We start from the raw sequence: 18,517 nt of genomic DNA on the forward strand, positions 1-18,517 counted from the left end.
CTGCAACATCCTCTTCTCTTAACTGCCTTTTCCTTTATAGAATCTTCATTCTTGTTTTCACAGGTGAAATAATTCTGTTGAAAGATTTGGTGCTGGTAATGGAGTTGTATTAGTAATGCTAATAAGTAATTGCTAAAGCTTAATGAACTCAGAAGAACCACTGGTATCACTTATGAGGGAGTAAAAAGTAGAATTTAAATAGGATATGCTTTAAAAACTTCCGTGGGGGGAAAAAATAGCTTCTGCCTCTTCTCCCTACTACAGAATGCACAGCAGCCAGCCTCTTCCCAACAGCCTGGACAGTACCAGCTGCAGCAGCCATCAGTTTCTGCTGGCGCCACTCCCACACAAACTGTCTCTCAAACTCAAACTTCACAGATTATGCCAATGCCTCAGGCAGCAGCTGGGACACAGGTAAACAAAATTCTTCTTTCTAGTGGAAGATTTTTTTTTTCTTCTTCACAGCTGGCAAATTCAACATGCTGCTACTTTCACTTTTGTCCTCTTTTTGAATGGTCCAAAACATTCATCCAGATAATAGTATTCTTAGTGTGCCACAACTGTCAATTTTGTTAGAAAATGTGTTGGAAACCCTTTCTTTCACACATGGCAGTCATGAGTAAGTTGAGGGAGGGATAGCACTTCCATGCACAAAGATTTTTAAGTTGTCAAAAATATCATGAGGCATATTGATGAATGGTATATTATGAATGGATTTTCAGGAACTTGTCATTTCGCTGCTTCCCATCAATGTCTATCTTCTGCACCATTATGTGTGTAAAACATGTTCACTTATTTAGGTAGTGAACCATAAGGACTGCCTTCTCTACTCTGTCATCTTTCTTATTCAGCTCTTCTCCTTTACTCCCTGGTCAAGAAGCTTCTGTTACTGAGTATTACTTCATTTTGGCTCATATCTCTGTCTTGAACATGTGAGCCTTGATTTTTGTTTTTAAAATTGTTGTTTTGTTGCTTGTTCATCTAAACTGCCTTTCCAGTTGCATCGTTCGCTGGCTTTAATTGACATATCCCCTGCCATTCTCTGAATGCTGGCACAGTGGCTTTTCATTCTCCATTGCTTTAGTCCCCATACCCAAGGCTGACAGATTTGTTGGAAGATTTGCACTTCTTTCCTGTAAGAAGGCAGGCTTGGCTCTGGGGACAGAGTTGAGGGGAATTAGATTCTGTTTATGCACAAGTCAGTGCTTCAGGGTATTCGAATGTTGCTCTTTCACCCTCTGTGGGTGTCTGTTTCAAGAGCCTGTTGAGTTCTTCAGGGGAAGTGTTGTGAAGTGAGGACCTTTTGGAACTCCAGCCAACTTCCCAGCCGCTCTGCCAGCTGTGCTCCCCACCCACTTTAACAGAGTGCTGTAACTTGAATAATTCTTTCTTTGACTAATGCATAAAAATTCTGCTTTCTGCAGCCCTGCTTTAAAAAAAAAAAAAAAATCTATCTCTATTTTCTTTACCTCCCCAGCTTCCTGTTTCCCAACCAGTGTCGATCATCCAAGGCGAGCCTCAATTACCTGTTGCAGCACCTTCCCTCCCTCAGCCTTCAGTTGCCCCATCAGTCCCCATTGGCTCTCATTTTCTACCCATGGGACAGCCCTTGTCAGCTTCCATGGTTCCCCAGTTCTCAGTGTCTCAGTTGCCTGTAGCAGCTCCTCATGTGTCAGTGGCTCAGCCAGGTTTCCAGTCACTGCCCATTTCAATGGCAGCTGGCATGAATCAGCCATTGCTCACACTGGCAACGTCTGCTGCGGCAACCACTGTCCCTGTAGGACCAACCGTTGTCCCTAGCCAGCTTCCCACATTGATGCAGCCTGTGGCTCAGTTGCCCAGCCAGGTTCTCCCGCAGCTCCTGCAGCCGGCTGTCCAGTCCGTGGGATTGCCAGTCAGCATTGGACAAGCTGCTGAGGCTTCACTTCCTGCTGGAGATGCTCTTTACCAGGTATTGTTGCAAGCCAGCAGAGCTCTTCTCCACATTTTTACCTGTTCCTCTAAGGTACCAGATCGGAACTGTGTGCCCTGGCCAACTCACTTCTCATAAGAGAGCCATTAAGCCATGAAGATGAATTCTGTTGTGTGATAAAGGACCGTTTTAAGGAGGGAGAAAAAAAAGTCCTTGGATGCCCTGGTGTTTTCAGTTTTTCATATTGGGCAATGGAATTTTTCTAAAATGACAGAATCATAGTGCAGGACTTTTGTCAACCAATGTGTGAAAGAGAACAGCTATATATCCAAGAGATTTGTCAACCTGGAAAAAAAAGGGCAAAAAATTGTGATTTTAAAAATGGGGGATGTGTATTGGAAAGAAAATCAATGGCAGCATATTCAGTGATGTCAGTATTTCATTCCAAGTTTGGGAAGGGGAAGGGAGGTGGGGAAGGGGGGACATGGACTTTCTAGAAATAAGTGAGACGGCATGGATCTTGAACGTGATGTAAGTACCTGATGCTAGTCATGAAATGCTAGACTGTTGGGCACAGACTGCTTCAGCTACTTTGTGCGATCACTGTAAAAATGGCAATCTGAGTAGCGACAAAAATAGTGACTCGGCATATGATTGTTCTTCTAGAACAAAAATTGTATACATGTAGAAATATCTGCACTGGGATTATAAGGAGTGCTGTAGAATAGAAACAGTGTGTAGGGATGTTCCTTGGTTCCTGGGTCAGCTCATGATGAGAAGACAGGAAGAACACTAGAGTGTTTTTGCTGTTAGTCTCAAGAATCAGCAGCAGTTGCATAACATCTTCTGAGCAGTAGTTGTTCAGCCTGAAAATTCTTCAAACTAATTTCAAGTCTAAGGCCTTAAAATATTAAGCTAAATAGGCAGCTGTAAGAGTTGGGAGATGAAGATTGTTTTGCCTAAGACTTGCAAATTTGAGTGGGAATTTTCTTGTTCAAGCATGGTGACTCACAGGCTGAGCTTTGGCTACATGAACAGTTTGCTTCTCTGGGAAGATAGACTTTGGGAGTGCTTGAACAAGTATGGAAGGTTGGAACATGTCCCTGAAACGGATACGCTTTTTTTTTATTTGTTTCCTAATTAGCTTTGACATTCACTAACTTGACTCCTCATGTCTATTACAGGGCTTCCCACCTCGGCTGCCGCCTCAATACCCAGGCGATTCAAATGTTGCACCTTCCTCTGCTGTGGCCTCTGTTAGCATTCCTTCTGCCGTACTGTCCCCTCCCTTACCCACAGATGCAATGGCTCAGCCAGGCTATCTTGCTCCTGTTGTGCAGCCGTATGTGGAGCAGAACGTTTTGGTTCCCATGGGCAGCCTAGGAGGACAGGTTCAAGTGCCCCAGCCTACAGTGAGTTTAGCACAACAGGCCCCATCTGCCTCCTCACAGCAGGCAGTTTTGGAGGTAAATATGTTGAATATAATGTAACAATACATTTAGGGCATTTGAATTATGCAACAGTGTATGTGTGTGGGGAGCTAATCCCTTCCATGCTTGTGTTCAGTTGGAAATTAATATTTCAAATGACCTTTTTCTTACAGCAGAATGTCTTGCCAATGTGGGGACCTTGTTGTCACTGGCTGTTCTGTTGGGAAGTGAGTGTGCATCCTGCAGGCAAAAACCTGTTAACACTTCACTTCTTGCTAGTACTGTAGAACATTTTTGCCATATCAAAGACAAATGGCAGCCGATAGCCTTTGAGTTGTTACGCTTATTCCCTGCAGCGTTGTTCTTGCTAGGGAGAATTTGAATTGTCTTTGTGTTCTGCATTGGCTTGCCTTTTGCACATTCTGTTAGTAAGACTGTGGCTGCATGGCAAACTGTAGTGACACGTAGCAGTAGAAAGGATGGCTGCTTTCCTCTCCCCACCCCTCCCCAGATGATGATTCGCTTCACTGCAGTTTGCTCTAGAATCTTTTGTAAATTAGAGCTGTCCAGATGCCAGCTGTTTGAAGTTCTAAAAATTTTATAGCTGATTTGGGAGGAAACATTGAAGACTACTGTGTTACTTGAAAAGGAACGGTATTCTTTGGAGGGTTGTTGATGTAGGTTTCTATCCATAGGGTGCTCAGGGAGTCTCACAGACTGCTCCTTCAGAGGCTCTTCCAGCAACACAGCCTGCTCAGTCTACCCCTTTGGCTTCCTCTATGGATAGGTAAGTATTGTTTCCTTTTCACAAAACTGAACTTCAATTTCATGTGTTAGATTATTCTTCCTTGGGTGATCTTTAGGTATCTTTTTGCACCAGGAATATTTTTTTCACTGAGGGTGTTCTTGAGGATGTGAGGAAATAAACTTCCTAGAGGAAAAATAGGCTTATGAGAGTTGGAGTAAGTTTTGATTTACAGCAGGGTATGGAGGGCGTAAATAGGATTGTGTGTAGTGATTTAACTTCTAATCCTTTTTTATTTGTTATGTCAAATGGATCGTAAGGGATGTTTTTCTGTCTTTTCGGCACTTAAACAGAATTCAAACTCCAAATAGCTTGAAAACATATTCAGAAGATATATTTGTACAACTTGGTTTGCAAGAGATATGTAGCTAAATAATTACTATTAGAATTGCTATTCAAGCAACCCTAAGTGTTGACAGGACTCTTCTCTTCTTTTCCATGATTAATAGGCATCTACTGCTATCCAGAAGAGAATACCATCTGGTAGGGTAAACTGTATTGTTGCAGTTACGGAGTGCATGGATACTAATATAAAGTTGTTTGGGTTTTTTTTGTTTTGTTTTTTTTAGTGCGCATTCTGATGTTGCTTCAGGATTGAGTGATGGCAATGAGAATGTTCCAGCTTCTAGCGGAAGGCATGAAGGGAGGACTACTAAACGTCATATGCGGAGGTCTGTCCGCAGTCGCTCTCGCCATGAGAAGACTGCTAGGCCGAAACTGAGAATTCTAAATGTGAGTATTTTTATATTTTAGGGACAGTTTGGTAGTGATTATGCCTTTTTTGAGCTTCAAAAGTTTATTTTCTTTTGAGGAATGTGTGTCTTGTGTGGCATTGTTCCACCCCCCCCACCCCCCCATCTCTGAGCACACAAGCTATCCAGTGTATTTCTTCTGCTTCTGGAGTCAGCATTCCAAAACGTCATCTATTAAGAGCTTTTTGGAGCATTAGGTACGGCAAAATTGGCTTGCTTAGCCACAAGTGATTCCACAGACTGTTCTAGAATATTTGATTTAGTCTTACTAGTAATGCTAGGCCAGTGACCTGACCTATAAGCTAGAAAGAAACAAGGGAACATTGGGAGTTTTAGAGAAAAGTGTGGATGAGGTGAGCTTGGAGGTTTGAGTAATTGTCAGATCCTCAGAAAAAATGATGCTGTACATGGCACCATTTATGAGACTAGAAAGTGAGAATGTGTTTGTATTAGAGCAGTACCATTGGTTTGTCCGTGAGCTTTAAAGCACAAGTCTTACATTCTCATGCTTTTGGTTTGAATTACTGTTTTCTTTGCTTTAGGTTTCAAATAAAGGTGATCGGGTAGTGGAATGCCAACTAGAGACACACAATCGGAAAATGGTTACTTTCAAATTTGATTTGGATGGTGACAACCCTGAGGAAATAGCTTCAATTATGGTAAGACATGTTTTAGAGATGAAGAATTGAATCCAGTCTTAATCACAGTAGTAATATAAGCAGTCTTATTTTCTCACTTGTGTTTCAGAATTGCTCTTCCATGTAGCATGGCCTGTGCTCACCTTATTGGTATGCAAGCACAACTAGAGACTCTGGGTACAGAGTGATATACCAAATTCACAGTTAATATTGCATGCTCAGTTCACATGAAAATTTGCATCAGTTTTTACCTTAGAATTGCAGTTTTATCAAGTACATCTGCTTTTGGTTTTTTGCAATCTAATTTTTTGAAAAACTGCAAACAACTTTCAGAAAGCACCAGGTTGGTTAAATTCTGTTTGCTTTTCTAAGAGCAAACATTGCTAGATCTTTAAAGCTTACACTTCGAGGTTTTTTGCTGCTGTTCTCAACTGAAACTGCAAGATTCTGCCCTTAAAGTAAGGAATGGGAATCACTTTCTGGTTTCTGAAAGTCTGTAATGACTGTCGCTAGTTTTGACTTTCTCAAAGGAAAAAAACCTCTTCATTCAATGTATAATGGTCAAGCATAGAAAAGAATTTGCCCTGTAGAAATATGTTTAAATGAGAGTACTGTGTAGCCTGGAATAGAACCTCCCCTCTTATTATTTTTTTTAAATTTAAACTCTTATTCCTGGGCTGGTACAATCTGAATTAAACTGAGATTGTTTTAGTGTTACTGAAGCGAGGGGGGATGACAAAAAGCAGTATCTTTTGCCAGCTTCTTGGGCACCTGTGCAGTATTCATCTTCTGGCTTAGAGAGGCATCTTTTAGCTTAGGGCAAAATAATAGGTGGTGTGTGCTGGATTTGTACCTGTCAAAAGCAACCAAATCAGTGACACGGGAAAAATGATCTCTTCACCACTAATGGCTTTCCAAGAAAGAGGAAGGAATTGGTTCTTGGCTATGTATGTGTATTGGCAGTGTGGGAATAAAAAAGTCAATAACATGAAGTTAAGTGCCAACAAATATGGAGAGAATACATAGATGTCTTTGCCTCATACCTAAAGTGATCCTATGGAGGAATAAAAGAGCGTGCTTGATTTAAAAAACAAACAAAAAAACCACAAAACAAAAAAAAACCACAAACACCCCCCCCCCAAACAAAAAAACAAACCCCAAGCCCAAACAAAACCCCCCAAAAATACAAAACAAAAACCCCTCTAAATTACAAAACCTGCAGATATTTGAAGATGAGTCGAAGCAAAATAAGGAATTGTGCATCCAAAATGCAGTCACGTAGTTGAAAGTGTGTAACCTAATTTAGACAACCGAATCTGGAACTTTGTGCTCATTGGTTTTCTTGTTGAATGTTGACAAAACTTGATTGTAAGACTTCCTGGTTTCCTTTTAATCAGGATACTATTAGGCATACCCCATATGGGTGTCTGTCATTGCTCAACTTAAAACACTGAAGGTTTCTTTAACTAGTAAGTATTCTGCATTGCAAAGGCTGATAGAAGTACATCATGCTTGTCTTTCCTTTTTCTGAACCAGCATCCCAGAAACTTGATGTAAAAACAATGTCTCAGGCTTTACCTCTAAGGCACTTTCCCTCTCTCTTTTCCAGCAGAGATACTGTGACTGACAGCTTTACTTGTGTTTCATAGACTGTCTCTGAGAGTTTTACCGTGCATTATTTGAGGAGACAGAATTTTCTCATGGGTCAGACCGAACTAAGAAGGTGTTTCTAAATGCCAAGTATACTTCTTGAAGCTTGTTTCCTCCAACATAAGCAGCAGAATGTATTTTTATAAAGCAATACTATGTATTGAAACTAGATAGGCTGAACAAGCTTCCTCTCCCCGTATAGGGAACATAATTAATACTTGCATTTATGTACTACAGCCAGACTTTGATTTAGTGATGTGCAACCTGTGTAGAGTAGAAGTTCTATATGGCATGGAAAGAGAAGCATAGAACTCATCTTGCAATACAGAATTTTCAATTTTTTTAATATTATATTTTCTTTTGAATGTGGCTCTTAATGTACATTACATTGGATATGAGGAACTGCAGTAAGATAAGGCTGCTAATTTTAAATTTCACTGTGCTAAGGAAAGATTGAGGTGATAGTTTGATGAAGAATTGAGATTGAATGTTGTTCCACAGCAGAGAGTAAACCAGGGCAAATACTTCTGTGCTGGAGATAATTTTAGAAACAATTGTTTTTCTCTAAGGTGTCACCATCTTTATCTTGTGCATAAGAACAGTGAAGGGAGGACAAAGAGTAACACCAAAAGTAACTTATGGTTATTCAATATATAGTTTTGAAATAATTTGTGGAAAATTATTGTTGCTTTGTTCTCTTTACAGGTGCAGAATGAGTTTATTTTAGCAACTGAGAGAGACTCATTCGTAGAACAGGTACGAGAGATTATTGAGAAAGCAGATGAAATGCTAAGTGAGGATGTAAGTGTGGAGCCAGAAGGTGATCAGGGTCTGGACAGTATGCAGACAAAAGATGATGGCTTCTTTCCAGCGTCGCAGGTATGTAAAGGACAGATTGCCTTAGCTATTTGTATTTTCCATTTTGGGTGGTATGGTTTTGTCAGTAGACCTAGCTAGAAACTGAAACTTCCTTTCATTAGAAATACCTTAATAATTTAATTATTAAGAAAAGCTTAATAATTAAATGAAAAGACAAACAGAGAAAGCTTCATATCAGGGTGAGAGCCTAAAGTGCATTTAGAAAGCTAAATAATGTAGACCTCTTGCTTTTTGTCGTGTTCTAACACTTCTGAAGTTGCTGAATCTCCTAACAGTCCACTAAACGGACAGTCTTAAATGCTGAGGCTTCTCGGATTTGAGGTTATTGTGAGGCAGGACACTAAAACCCCCAGCCCTGTGCTGCTCACTAAACACTGAGAGCCTGGACTCAGGCCCTCTACCCAGTGAGCTACTAAGAGATTGGATGGCTCAGTTAGAAAACACAGGTTTTGAAACTGGTTGCTGGGAATAAGAAGGGGTGACATTTCCTGAATCGCTGCCTTATTTCCACCCCGAAGTAGTTTGAAACATCCAGTTATCTGTGGAATGTTTAAGAAAATCAGTTGGACTGCCTGTTAACAAAAGAGTGTTTAGATCAATTTGTTATATTGATGGTCACTCAGCTGAGAAGCTCTAAAAGCGCTGTAGCTGATATTTATCTGGGCAGAATTCCACTAGTTTAGTAATGGTGCTTGGGTCCAAGGTATTGCTTGCCTTAAATGCCCACGTTTCAGTAAGCTAGCATTTTAAGAACTATCTTCTGGGTTTGTGTTTCAGAATAGAACTTTAAATTTTATCTTACTTTACAGAAATTAGAGTTCAAACAGCCAGATCCTACATCTTCCATGCCACAAAGAATAGGTAAGTCTTTTGTGATTTTTTCCAACAGTTACCTTTTTCTGTTTCAGCGGATGGGTGCAGCCAAGTTTTTATTTTGTATGATGGAGTGCACATTCCATATTGCAGGTTATGTATTTAGTTAGAACCATGTATCACTAAATATGTAACTTCTTTCTGTTTAGGGGTTCCTCCTAGCTCCTTTACCCAGGTTGTCCATTCTGCAGGAAGACGGTTTATTGTCAGCCCTGTCCCTGAGAGTAGGTTAAAAGAACAGGGCTTTTTCACATCTGCTGTTCCTGGAGGAAAAGAAACTCCAGATATGGGTAAGTTATCTAAACTCTTAAAATCTGATGGCTAAGACATGTTCATCAAAACTGTGAAGTTAGTTAACTAAACTGTTCCTAAACGCCTCTTAAAGTACTTGGGGATGTAAGGAACTGTCTCTCCTGGTAAGAAGTGATTATGATTTGGTGATACTATGCAGGATTCTCAGGGAAAAAAATGTTGATGGGCTGTCTGCAAAGTTCTGAAACCTTAATTCTGGATTTTAATGTAAGGCTGGATTTGTAACGTTTTTTTATTATGCTGAGAGGTAAATGTGATCTTAGTCTAGCAATATACAACAATACTGTAATGAACTTTTCCAGGTGGATTGACATTTTTCTGTTCTTCCAGTTGCTGCACCTCCACTACATGGTCCTGGAATGAATCTCTCCCACTCGGCATCATCACTGAGCTTGCAGCAAGCTTTCTCTGAGATGGGGCATGCTCAAATGACAGAAGGACCTAGTACAGCTCCTCCAGTGTTCAATCAAACAATACCACCATTTCCACCTGCACTTTCTACCATGGCGGGCAGTGGCGCACCTCCTGCATCTGTGGCTGCTTCTTCAATATCTGTTCCCTCCAGCACAGGTGTTTCTCTTCCAGGATCTGTTACTTTGCCTTCAGAAAGTGCAGCTGTTGGAGTTGCACCAAGCGCAAGTGCGCCAAGCTCTATTTCTCCACCTCCAGCCTCACAATCTGGACAGCAATCGACTGGTGTCGCTTCCAGTGTGAGCGCCCCTGCTTCTTTCTCCTTATCCACCACATCCCAGCCTGCTCAACCAGTAACTGGAGACATTGCCCCCAGTATCAGCACACAGTCTTCTTTGGCACTGCCATCTACCCAGGTTCCTGGTGTCACTGGTCTTGGTGTTGCTGCACCAGCTGTGACATCTCAGTCTACTCCTCAGATTGTCACTAGTATGGCAGCAGCACAGACATCTGTTGCTCTGTCTCTGGCTCAGAATGTGGCTTTGCAGCTTCCTCAGCTTAGTAGCAGTGGCTCTGTCTCCAGTCTGGCAGAAACAACAGTTGTAAGTGCTCCACAGTCACTACCTGAGAGTGGGCAGTCTATGGATAAATTGCAGCTCTGCAATGCAGCTGGCTTATCTCTTCCAATCTCTGCACCTTTATCATCCTCAGTAGCAACAAGCATATGTGGTTCAGTCACTCAGCCAGTGATACATCCCTTACTTGTCCCATCAGGAATTACATCAACACCTGTCCTACCCCAGATTCCAGGTGCAACACCCATGTTGCCCCAGGTTCCCTTACCTGGTGTCTTACCACAACCAGTTACTACCTTGCCTGCAGTACAGCAAACTTTGATACACAGCCAGCCTCAGCCAGCTCCGTTACCCAATCAGCCTCATATTCACTGTCTGGAGGCTGATGCTGATGCTCAGTCTAAAGCTCCTGGTATTGATGATATAAAGACCCTGGAAGAAAAGCTACGGTCTCTCTTCAGTGAACATGGTAACGTGGGAACAGTGCATCCATCAGTATCTCTGGAGACATCATTGGTAATGGAAACTACAGTTATTCCTGGGATACCAACCACTGTTGTTGCACCAACTAAACCCCTGACATCCATTAGCACTTGTATACCTCCGAGCAGTTTGCCTCTTGGACCAACTGGCTTGCCAGTGCTGACACCAGTTGCCACTCCTGGGCAAGTGATCACCCCAGTCAGCTATATTTCGGCATCGAGCAGCATTGCAACAGCAGTAGTGAAACCAGGGACCTCTCCTTCAAAGCCCCCTCTTAGCAGGGTACCGGTAAGAAATGCAACATTTGTATGAATATTCAAGTATTGTAGGAAACAGCCTCCTTGAGCAAAATCCCTTTTATAAAGCAAAATATTTATTCAGGCAGATGTGTCTTCATTTAATATGACATTGAAAGTTTTATGCTCTGGTTGTTTTTATGTATCCCAAGAGGTGTTTCATTTTGTCCATATTGGAAAAAAAAAAAAGTCCAATTCTATATTGTGCCTCTGAGAGAGCTCTCTAGTGTTGCTGTTAATTTTTCCTACACCTAAACTACAAAGAGTGAAGCAACTGTGGTTTGGGTTTTTTTGTGGGTTTTTTTTGTTGTTGATTTTTTCAAATAGAATTTGGAAGGCTTGCTTTAAATAGCTTTTTGTCTTGTACATGATCACTAGAACGAAGTGGGGTGGTTGTATGTTCCACAAAGTAGTCAGGATAGCTTAGCTTTGCTTCTTATCATTAGCCTGTTCCTTGAAGGCAAGGATGAACCTGACTGAAAGGTTTTTAGAAGTCCTCTGCTGCTTATGTGGTGCCTGGATACTCTTTTCCTTCCAAATGTTAGATTTGTTAAAGCAGAATTTTGAGAAGTTTAAAAGATACCTGGATATGTGAAGACAAACTTTTTTGTTTACTGAATGGTGCTCATCAAACACTCTTTCATAAAGAGATAGTCATGATGTATAGGAACAACTTGAGACATGTTGTGGATGTTGTTACCTGCTCGCTAACCAGAAGTATCAATATGTGGAATTAGACTACCGATTTTCTTTTAAATAGCTCCCTGTGTTGGGAGAAAGTGCATTTCAATATTTTAAGCTATTGGTAGCCCTTTCCTTTTCAAAGTTAAATGGAAATAGGTTGAAGAAACTTTCAGGTGTTTAACAAACCAAAAATCTTAATACTCACTTCTTTTTGTTTCTGTGACATTCTTTTCCACTCAGAAACACTTTTGTGTTGGTCGTCTTTAGCCAGCCTTACTATTAACCAGTTTCAGGCCATTCGAATTGAGCTAATGCTTCTAGCATCTCCATTCATTAGTAGTCTTTCCCTTGTACTCCTTGTATTCAAACAAAGTAGAAAATTTCTGCCATGGAGGAGCGGGAATATGTGCCAAGGAAGCTGGGAAGGAAATCTAGAGACAGAGGCATTCATGTATGTAGAAATGAAGCTGAGAATTAGACAAGAAAGATTAGAAAGTAATAAAAACTGGTATTGGTTCAGGAACAGTTGGAGCAGTTAGAAACCTGAGAACTGCAAACCTGTAATTACAAAGGCTTGGGTTTAAATGTAATAAATGTTTGGGGGTTTTGATGTCAGTTGTGGGAAAACTACCTCCTCTCTGAAGTTTTCACTTATAAATTAGTTTGGTTTTTTTCAAAGCTTAACTTTAGTTTCACTTTCTGTGTTTGTTTTTTGAGCTTTAAGGAGCTTATTGCTTTAGTTTTCTGGGGTTTACTAAACTGTGTATGTGTGTGTTTTGTTTTGTTTATGGCCAGCCTGTTAACCTAGACAGTTGAATGTGTTTTGACTTGTCTTATGAATTCATTTAAAGTATGTTTTGCCTCCTATTTATAAACTAAATTATTAACTTACCACAGCTTAACAATTTAACATGCCTCAGAACAGGTAATGTCCATGTGTATATTCTTAGTGCACAAAAAAGCTGAGGTAATGAACTTTGTGTGGTTCCTGCTGAAACATTTTTGGGAGGATAGATAGTTACAGAGTGTATCTCCCCCAGGCAGTTATTACTGCAATTTGAACCATTAGTTAAGCTGTGGTAATATGACTGCAAGCTAGAACTGGTTCCGCTTGTTGAGGACCGGAGTACACTTTGGGCCAATTGCACATACCCAGCAGCGCTTGCTGTCGTACAAGGGAAGCCAGCTGACCAAGGCTATAACTCATAAGGCTATCTGGTATTTCTCAAACTTCAAAGTCACGATCAAGCCTCAAGATTACACCTAGGAATAAGAATTGCAAGTTGTGTAATGGATCACTTAATTCCTAGAACTTCCTACTTCCCTAACAATGGAAATAACTAACTGGAATGTGCTATCTGACCTGGTGGGAAGGCTTTGATGCCTCCTTCTAACCTTTCCAGTCTCTCTAACCTCTTCCACATAACCTTGGATGACTTCCCCTACCCAGCTGCATGGCCTAGTCATCTTCTGTGGGTCATCAACACCCTTCAGGTTCAAAAAAGGTGATGGATCAAGAAATTGGTGTGAGAGGTCTACATATCTGCTTCTCAACAAGTGGAGACATCCTCAGGCATGACAGTTCCTGTTCTCAAGTCATATTGCTTGGAACAATTTGCCAGAAGCACGTAGCTTGCTGTTGCTAATGGGCAGTTAACATAGATCTGTTGTAAGGAGATTGAGTGCATTCTTGCACCCTTTTATAAATTAAACTTCTTGGAAACTTAATTGCTTTTTGGAAGAACTATTGTAGCATTTCTTGCAGACTTGAAAATAATATCCCCAAGATACTTTGCTCCTGGACACAGCAGCTTGTTTAAACTGGAAATTGTGGCCAAAGATAATCTGGATTAAAAAATAAAACAAAAGCAAACAAATAACGTCCCCCAATTTTGTTGCAAAATTCCATAAAGACTCTATGCTAACTCTCCAGGAAGGAAGTCTCTACAGAAAAAAATGTGGAGGCTTCTGTTGTATGACATGACTGACTGTAGCTTGGTATCTGATCCTTCTGTTGTTCCGTGTCTGATGGACTCGCGTTTCCTCTTCATTATCCATAGGTGCTACCAGTAGGTTCTGAACTTCCGGCTGGCACTCCATCCAGTGAGCCGCTGCCACCTTTTCCAGGACCTTCACTAACTCAGGTGCTACATGACTCGGCAGATTTTTATCTGCTGCTTTTCCTTTCAAAGAGCATGTTTCAATTAAACTCTCCATTGCATGTTATTAATGTCTTTTTCTTTTCTTTTGACTGAGTAACCCCTTTTGTGTAACTGTAGCGGTGGCCAGAGTCACTTCAGCACTGGATATGTAGCTTGTCCTTCGGGATGCTGTATCCAGTGTCTGAAGGACAGGAACAATTGATCAGGCTTCCGGTTTTTTAGTGTGTTAACCTGAACTTGAGGTGTGTGGTGGTGGTTTTTTTTTTTTTAAAAGTAACACAGGTGAGTGTGTGCATAAAACTTTAACCTGTTTTCTTCTTGAAAAGGGTATAGTAGCAAAATAATAGCTCTTTAGGGGAGCAGTATATATTGCAATTAAACATTAATGAAAATGCAAAATTGCTGGCTTTGTGAATTCCCAGCTTTTGTTGGTTTTTGTTGTCCGTCCATTCCCCCCCCCCCCCGGTTATTACTACACTCTGATTTCACTAGGCTTTCAGATTTGCAAAAGGTCTTTGAACCTCCTGATCATAAGCATGAGTTGAAATGTAACAGTGGCTTCCCTTGCTCAGATTCTGTCCTTGTATGCAATAGTTAGCTTGGATATTTTGTATGTAAATACAAAAAAAACCCCCCTTGAACCTTGATGAAGTCCTCTCCATAACACTCTGGTAGCATTCTCCCTCTCATCTCTTGCAATGGAGCTCTTGAATTCAAGTTTCACCTGTGGAAGGGAACTTAAAATGACCTTTAAAGTTTATTTTAGTTCTTTGCAAGCTGTTCCTATTTTGAGACTTACAATAGCTTGGTGAGAAAACTTCTATCTGAAAGCATTTAAGCTGACTGTCATACAAATGAATAGTGTTAGAAAATTGCAGATTGAAACTCTGCTAAGGCAACTTTGGTTAATGAGCTGTCATGGCTCATATTCTACAGCTAAAACTGTAAAAACTGCATTACATGTATTGGGGTACTAATCTTCAAAGATACCCTTGGAATAGTATTTCTATTTCTGTCTTTCAAAGGTGAGAACCATGGTATTACCTGGTTCTAAAGACGGGTAGAGTTGAGCAGCAGGGCATGTTAGCTGCTTTCGTGTAGTTTTATGTTGGTTATGACATCAGTAGTCCCTTTTTAAGTTTTCCAGCACTTTTCCTGCAGTGCTGTCTATGCAGAAGCTCTGTCTTTGTTCAGCAGTTTCTCTAGTTCTCTCAGTAAATGTCATTATTTTGTGATCTCTTAAGAATCTCTCTTAGACTAAGTTTGCATAGAGTATGTCCTGGAGGTTAGAATGGCAACAGTCTAGTGGGCCTAAGTTACAATGTGCTGAAAGTTGACATCTCATCCTGTCTGTTCCTGCTATACCACCTTCTTGGTCTTCATCTGATGGAGCAAATGCAAATCAGTGACCTTAATCAAGGAGTCCTTGCAGATGGCCTCCATGTCCAGAAATACTTCTTGGTTGTCTTTTTTTTTCTTAGCTAAAGCATGTTTAAATCTTTTGTGAGCAATGAGAATCAAGTCTACTACTTGGAAAGTATTATTCAGGGTGAAAAGGCAGAAATTTGTGCTCTTTATGTAAGAAAACTATGAAAGTGAATGTATTGCTCTTGAACCTGTCACGGAAAGGAGTGCTGCTGTATTGGGTTTTATGCAGCTTCTTTCTAGCAGGCTGAATGAGGGCCATATTCCTGCCCTGTGAGCAATCAGGAAAGGGGTCTCTTCTGCCTCCAAACTCAGCAAGAAGCTGGGCGACTTATGTAGAGCTATAAGATGGTAGTGTAAACAAGCAACACTTCCCTCCCACCCTGGTTTCTGGGGGCAGAAGCTGGTTTATGCCTTTCAGCCAGTTCTTTTTGAAGCATGGTTTTGCTAAAGAGGAGGCAACAACAATTTGGTGATAATTCTTAGCTGTGTTCTTACCATGAGCAAGGGGTAGCAAATGGATCGGGAGGCAGCTGGTTAAAATCAGTCACACTAAGTTCATAGTCCTTTTTATTGTCGTTGCTTGGAAGTGGGTACATTAGTAATATTTTTCCCCCAAACTCAAAGCACTTGTAGCCACTTATGTGACTCAGACCACTGTACCACTGCAAAAGGCTTCTTCCTGTTTGTCATAGGTATTTTTGGCAGGATTTGTGGGATGGAAAAGGCACAAATATAGATCCCTTGCTTCTTGTCCTTTTGCAAACAACTTACCTAATTTCACTTCTCATTTGAACTCTAAAGCCTGTCTAGGAGTGAGGCAAAATTGGAGGAGACCAACTGGATCAAATCTAATTGACTGTTAAGAGCATTTGCTGCTATCTGGAAAATTACTGGCTTGTCTTAAAGTAGATAGGCTTGCCTTCCTTACTGCTTCTGTCAGTAGCTCATTACACAGCGCTTTTTTTTTTTCCTTTCCTTAGTACCAGACTCCTAATTTGCAGACAAAGTATGTGTCATCTCAAGACCGGTTTTGGACAGTTTGTTCCTTAGTCTTAAATACCTGTTCTGTTTATTCCTTAATTGCTTTTTGAAGTGTATTTAGATTAATTTTTCAAGCTTCATTTTGGTACCCTTGTTCAATAAGGAAATCTTTATTTCCTGATCATTCCGATATCTCAACTCTTCGTTTACTTGAAGCAAATATCTTCTTGTGAGTGTAAGCGATGAGAATTATACAGTATTTCAGGTGAAATGTCCTTTTTATTTTACAGTATTATTGAATTAAATTAGATCACTTGTCTGCTTAAGCATTTGGATTTTGGAATGGAGTCACAGAAGTCTGCATCTTCTTGTGCCCTTTTTTTTATTTGGATGGAATTGATGCAGGGTTTATTGTTCTTAGGTTTTTTGATTGTGTTTTGAAATCCACAATTCAGAAAGAATGTGATCCTGGCAACCTGTTGAAAGCATCTTTATGCTATTGTGTATCTCTAACTTTCAGTTGCTTGAAAGTGGAAGGTAATGTTTTTATGTTGCCATGACCTCAGCTTCAGTTCTAAAAACAGATCTAGCTTTTTAATATAGAAGACTTGGAAAGATTAATGATGCTAAAGTTTGGATGGACATTTCTACTCCATAGGGTCAGAACTGCAACTTAGTGACATCTGCCAACACTTTCTTCTTCCATCTGTATCTTAGGGATGTGGCCCTAATTAATTTTGAGTGAATCCAGACTTTTCTTATCTTTAAGATACTTTTAGGTAATTCTTCTTCTCTTCCCCTCCCCAATTCAATTGGCCAAGTTTGAAAATCATCTTGGATGCCAACTCAAACAGCTGAAGTCTAAGTAATAAGCCTACTTGAGAGAGACTTTGCCCCTCTCCCTTTCCCCTCTTCAAGTTAATCCATCCAGATAGCTTCTTTGAGGGAACTTGTAAATGGTGTGTTTTTGTTTTCGTTTGTTGTTGTTTTGTTTTGGGTTTTTTGTTTGTTTGGGTTTTTTTTTATTGTGTATTTTAAATCGTGCTTTATCCATGCTTGCTTTTGAAATTATAGGCATCTTTTAGAATTTTTCTTTGAGATTTTTTTTTTTAAATTGACTTTCTTACTTCAGGATTTTAGATAATCCATAATACAAATTACCTGCGTTATCTTCCAACCAAAAAATGTAGAACTCGGAGGCTTGCAGCATCTTTGGTCGGTTCTTAAGAGTGGGAATGCAAACTTCATTGCTAACTTCAAGAAAAACCGAAGTTCCAGTTAATGTTTCTTTTCTATTTTTTTACCAAACATGTTGATTAAATTGCTTCTGGTCTTACTCTGCTGTATGTGTTAAATGTAAACATGTAGGAAGGGAATATAATAGAAATATGTAAGCTGTACTGACTGCTTTAAATTTTAGTATTAAATGTGGCGGCTGTTTCTCAAATGTGATGTATTTCTGAGCTGGGACAGCCGTTTACTCTTTCCTTTCTCATCAGTCCCAGCAGCCACTGGAAGATCTGGATGCTAAGCTGAGAAGAACCCTTAGTCCAGAAACCGTTCCAGTGACATCTGCTCCTGCCTGTGTACGTTTGCAATGTTGGCAGTTAGTAGTCTTGAAAAACTTCAGTGTTTTCTCAAGGTCATGCTCTTAGGTCACTGCCTATAATGTCCCTACACCAGTCTTTAGACTTCTAAAAGTGATGAGTGATCTTCCAGTTTGTGGGACTGAGTCAACCAAAGTAGGAAAAAAATCTGTATATTGCAATAGATTACGGATTTCCTGAGGCTGGTTTTGGTATTAGTTCTTAATCCAGCTTTTCTGGTGGTGTCATTAATGTCACCAAACTAGAAGGGGAAGTGACTATGGAATAAGGAGAAAGAGCACTAAACAAGCAGTTTGTGATATGTCAGTCTTAATTTGGGAGGGACGTTTAAAGTGTGGATCTGAAATTTTAAAAGACTATAATAATAAACTTTGATACAAAATGAAGATAATGATTGAAATTGTGATCTCCAAGTGGCTACTTACGCATTACTTCTGCAAAGCAAAAGGGGATGTTCTGCTAACAGCCTTGGGGTTGTAAGGTGTGCAAAATCTCTTGCTGATGTTGCTTGTGTTGGAGGTTAAAAACTCTTGCATTCATCTTGTTGTGGGTCATACTTTGACCCTGATGGAAATAAAAGATTATGTAATATGCAGTGTGGTGGATTTGTTGGCATTCAATCAAACTGCTGATTCTTCT

At 40.3% G+C, this 18,517-nt stretch overlaps 1 protein-coding gene across 4 annotated transcripts in view; it reads left to right on the top strand.

Annotated features, from left to right (window-relative positions):
- The window catches only part of WNK1 (WNK lysine deficient protein kinase 1), a 108,680-nt gene that overhangs the window by 74,114 nt on the left and 16,049 nt on the right, over nucleotides 1–18,517 (top strand). Inside the window, exons 10-21 of one of the 4 annotated variants that reach the window (XM_072873032.1) lie at nucleotides 265–414; nucleotides 1,478–1,951; nucleotides 3,097–3,378; nucleotides 4,038–4,129; nucleotides 4,717–4,879; nucleotides 5,442–5,558; nucleotides 7,893–8,066; nucleotides 8,876–8,927; nucleotides 9,089–9,229; nucleotides 9,582–11,008; nucleotides 13,761–13,844; nucleotides 17,771–17,857. In XM_072873032.1, the coding sequence (XP_072729133.1) occupies nucleotides 265–414; nucleotides 1,478–1,951; nucleotides 3,097–3,378; nucleotides 4,038–4,129; nucleotides 4,717–4,879; nucleotides 5,442–5,558; nucleotides 7,893–8,066; nucleotides 8,876–8,927; nucleotides 9,089–9,229; nucleotides 9,582–11,008; nucleotides 13,761–13,844; nucleotides 17,771–17,857 (3,243 nt within the window). The remainder of the gene's footprint in view (nucleotides 1–264; nucleotides 415–1,477; nucleotides 1,952–3,096; nucleotides 3,379–4,037; nucleotides 4,130–4,716; nucleotides 4,880–5,441; nucleotides 5,559–7,892; nucleotides 8,067–8,875; nucleotides 8,928–9,088; nucleotides 9,230–9,581; nucleotides 11,009–13,760; nucleotides 13,845–17,770; nucleotides 17,858–18,517) is intronic. The other 3 variants (XM_072873039.1, XM_072873047.1, XM_072873055.1) reach the window with 3 other exon arrangements.

This window comes from Ciconia boyciana, chromosome 1, assembly GCF_034638445.1.
Source record: "Ciconia boyciana chromosome 1, ASM3463844v1, whole genome shotgun sequence".
Taxonomy (NCBI): Eukaryota; Metazoa; Chordata; class Aves; order Ciconiiformes; family Ciconiidae; genus Ciconia; species Ciconia boyciana.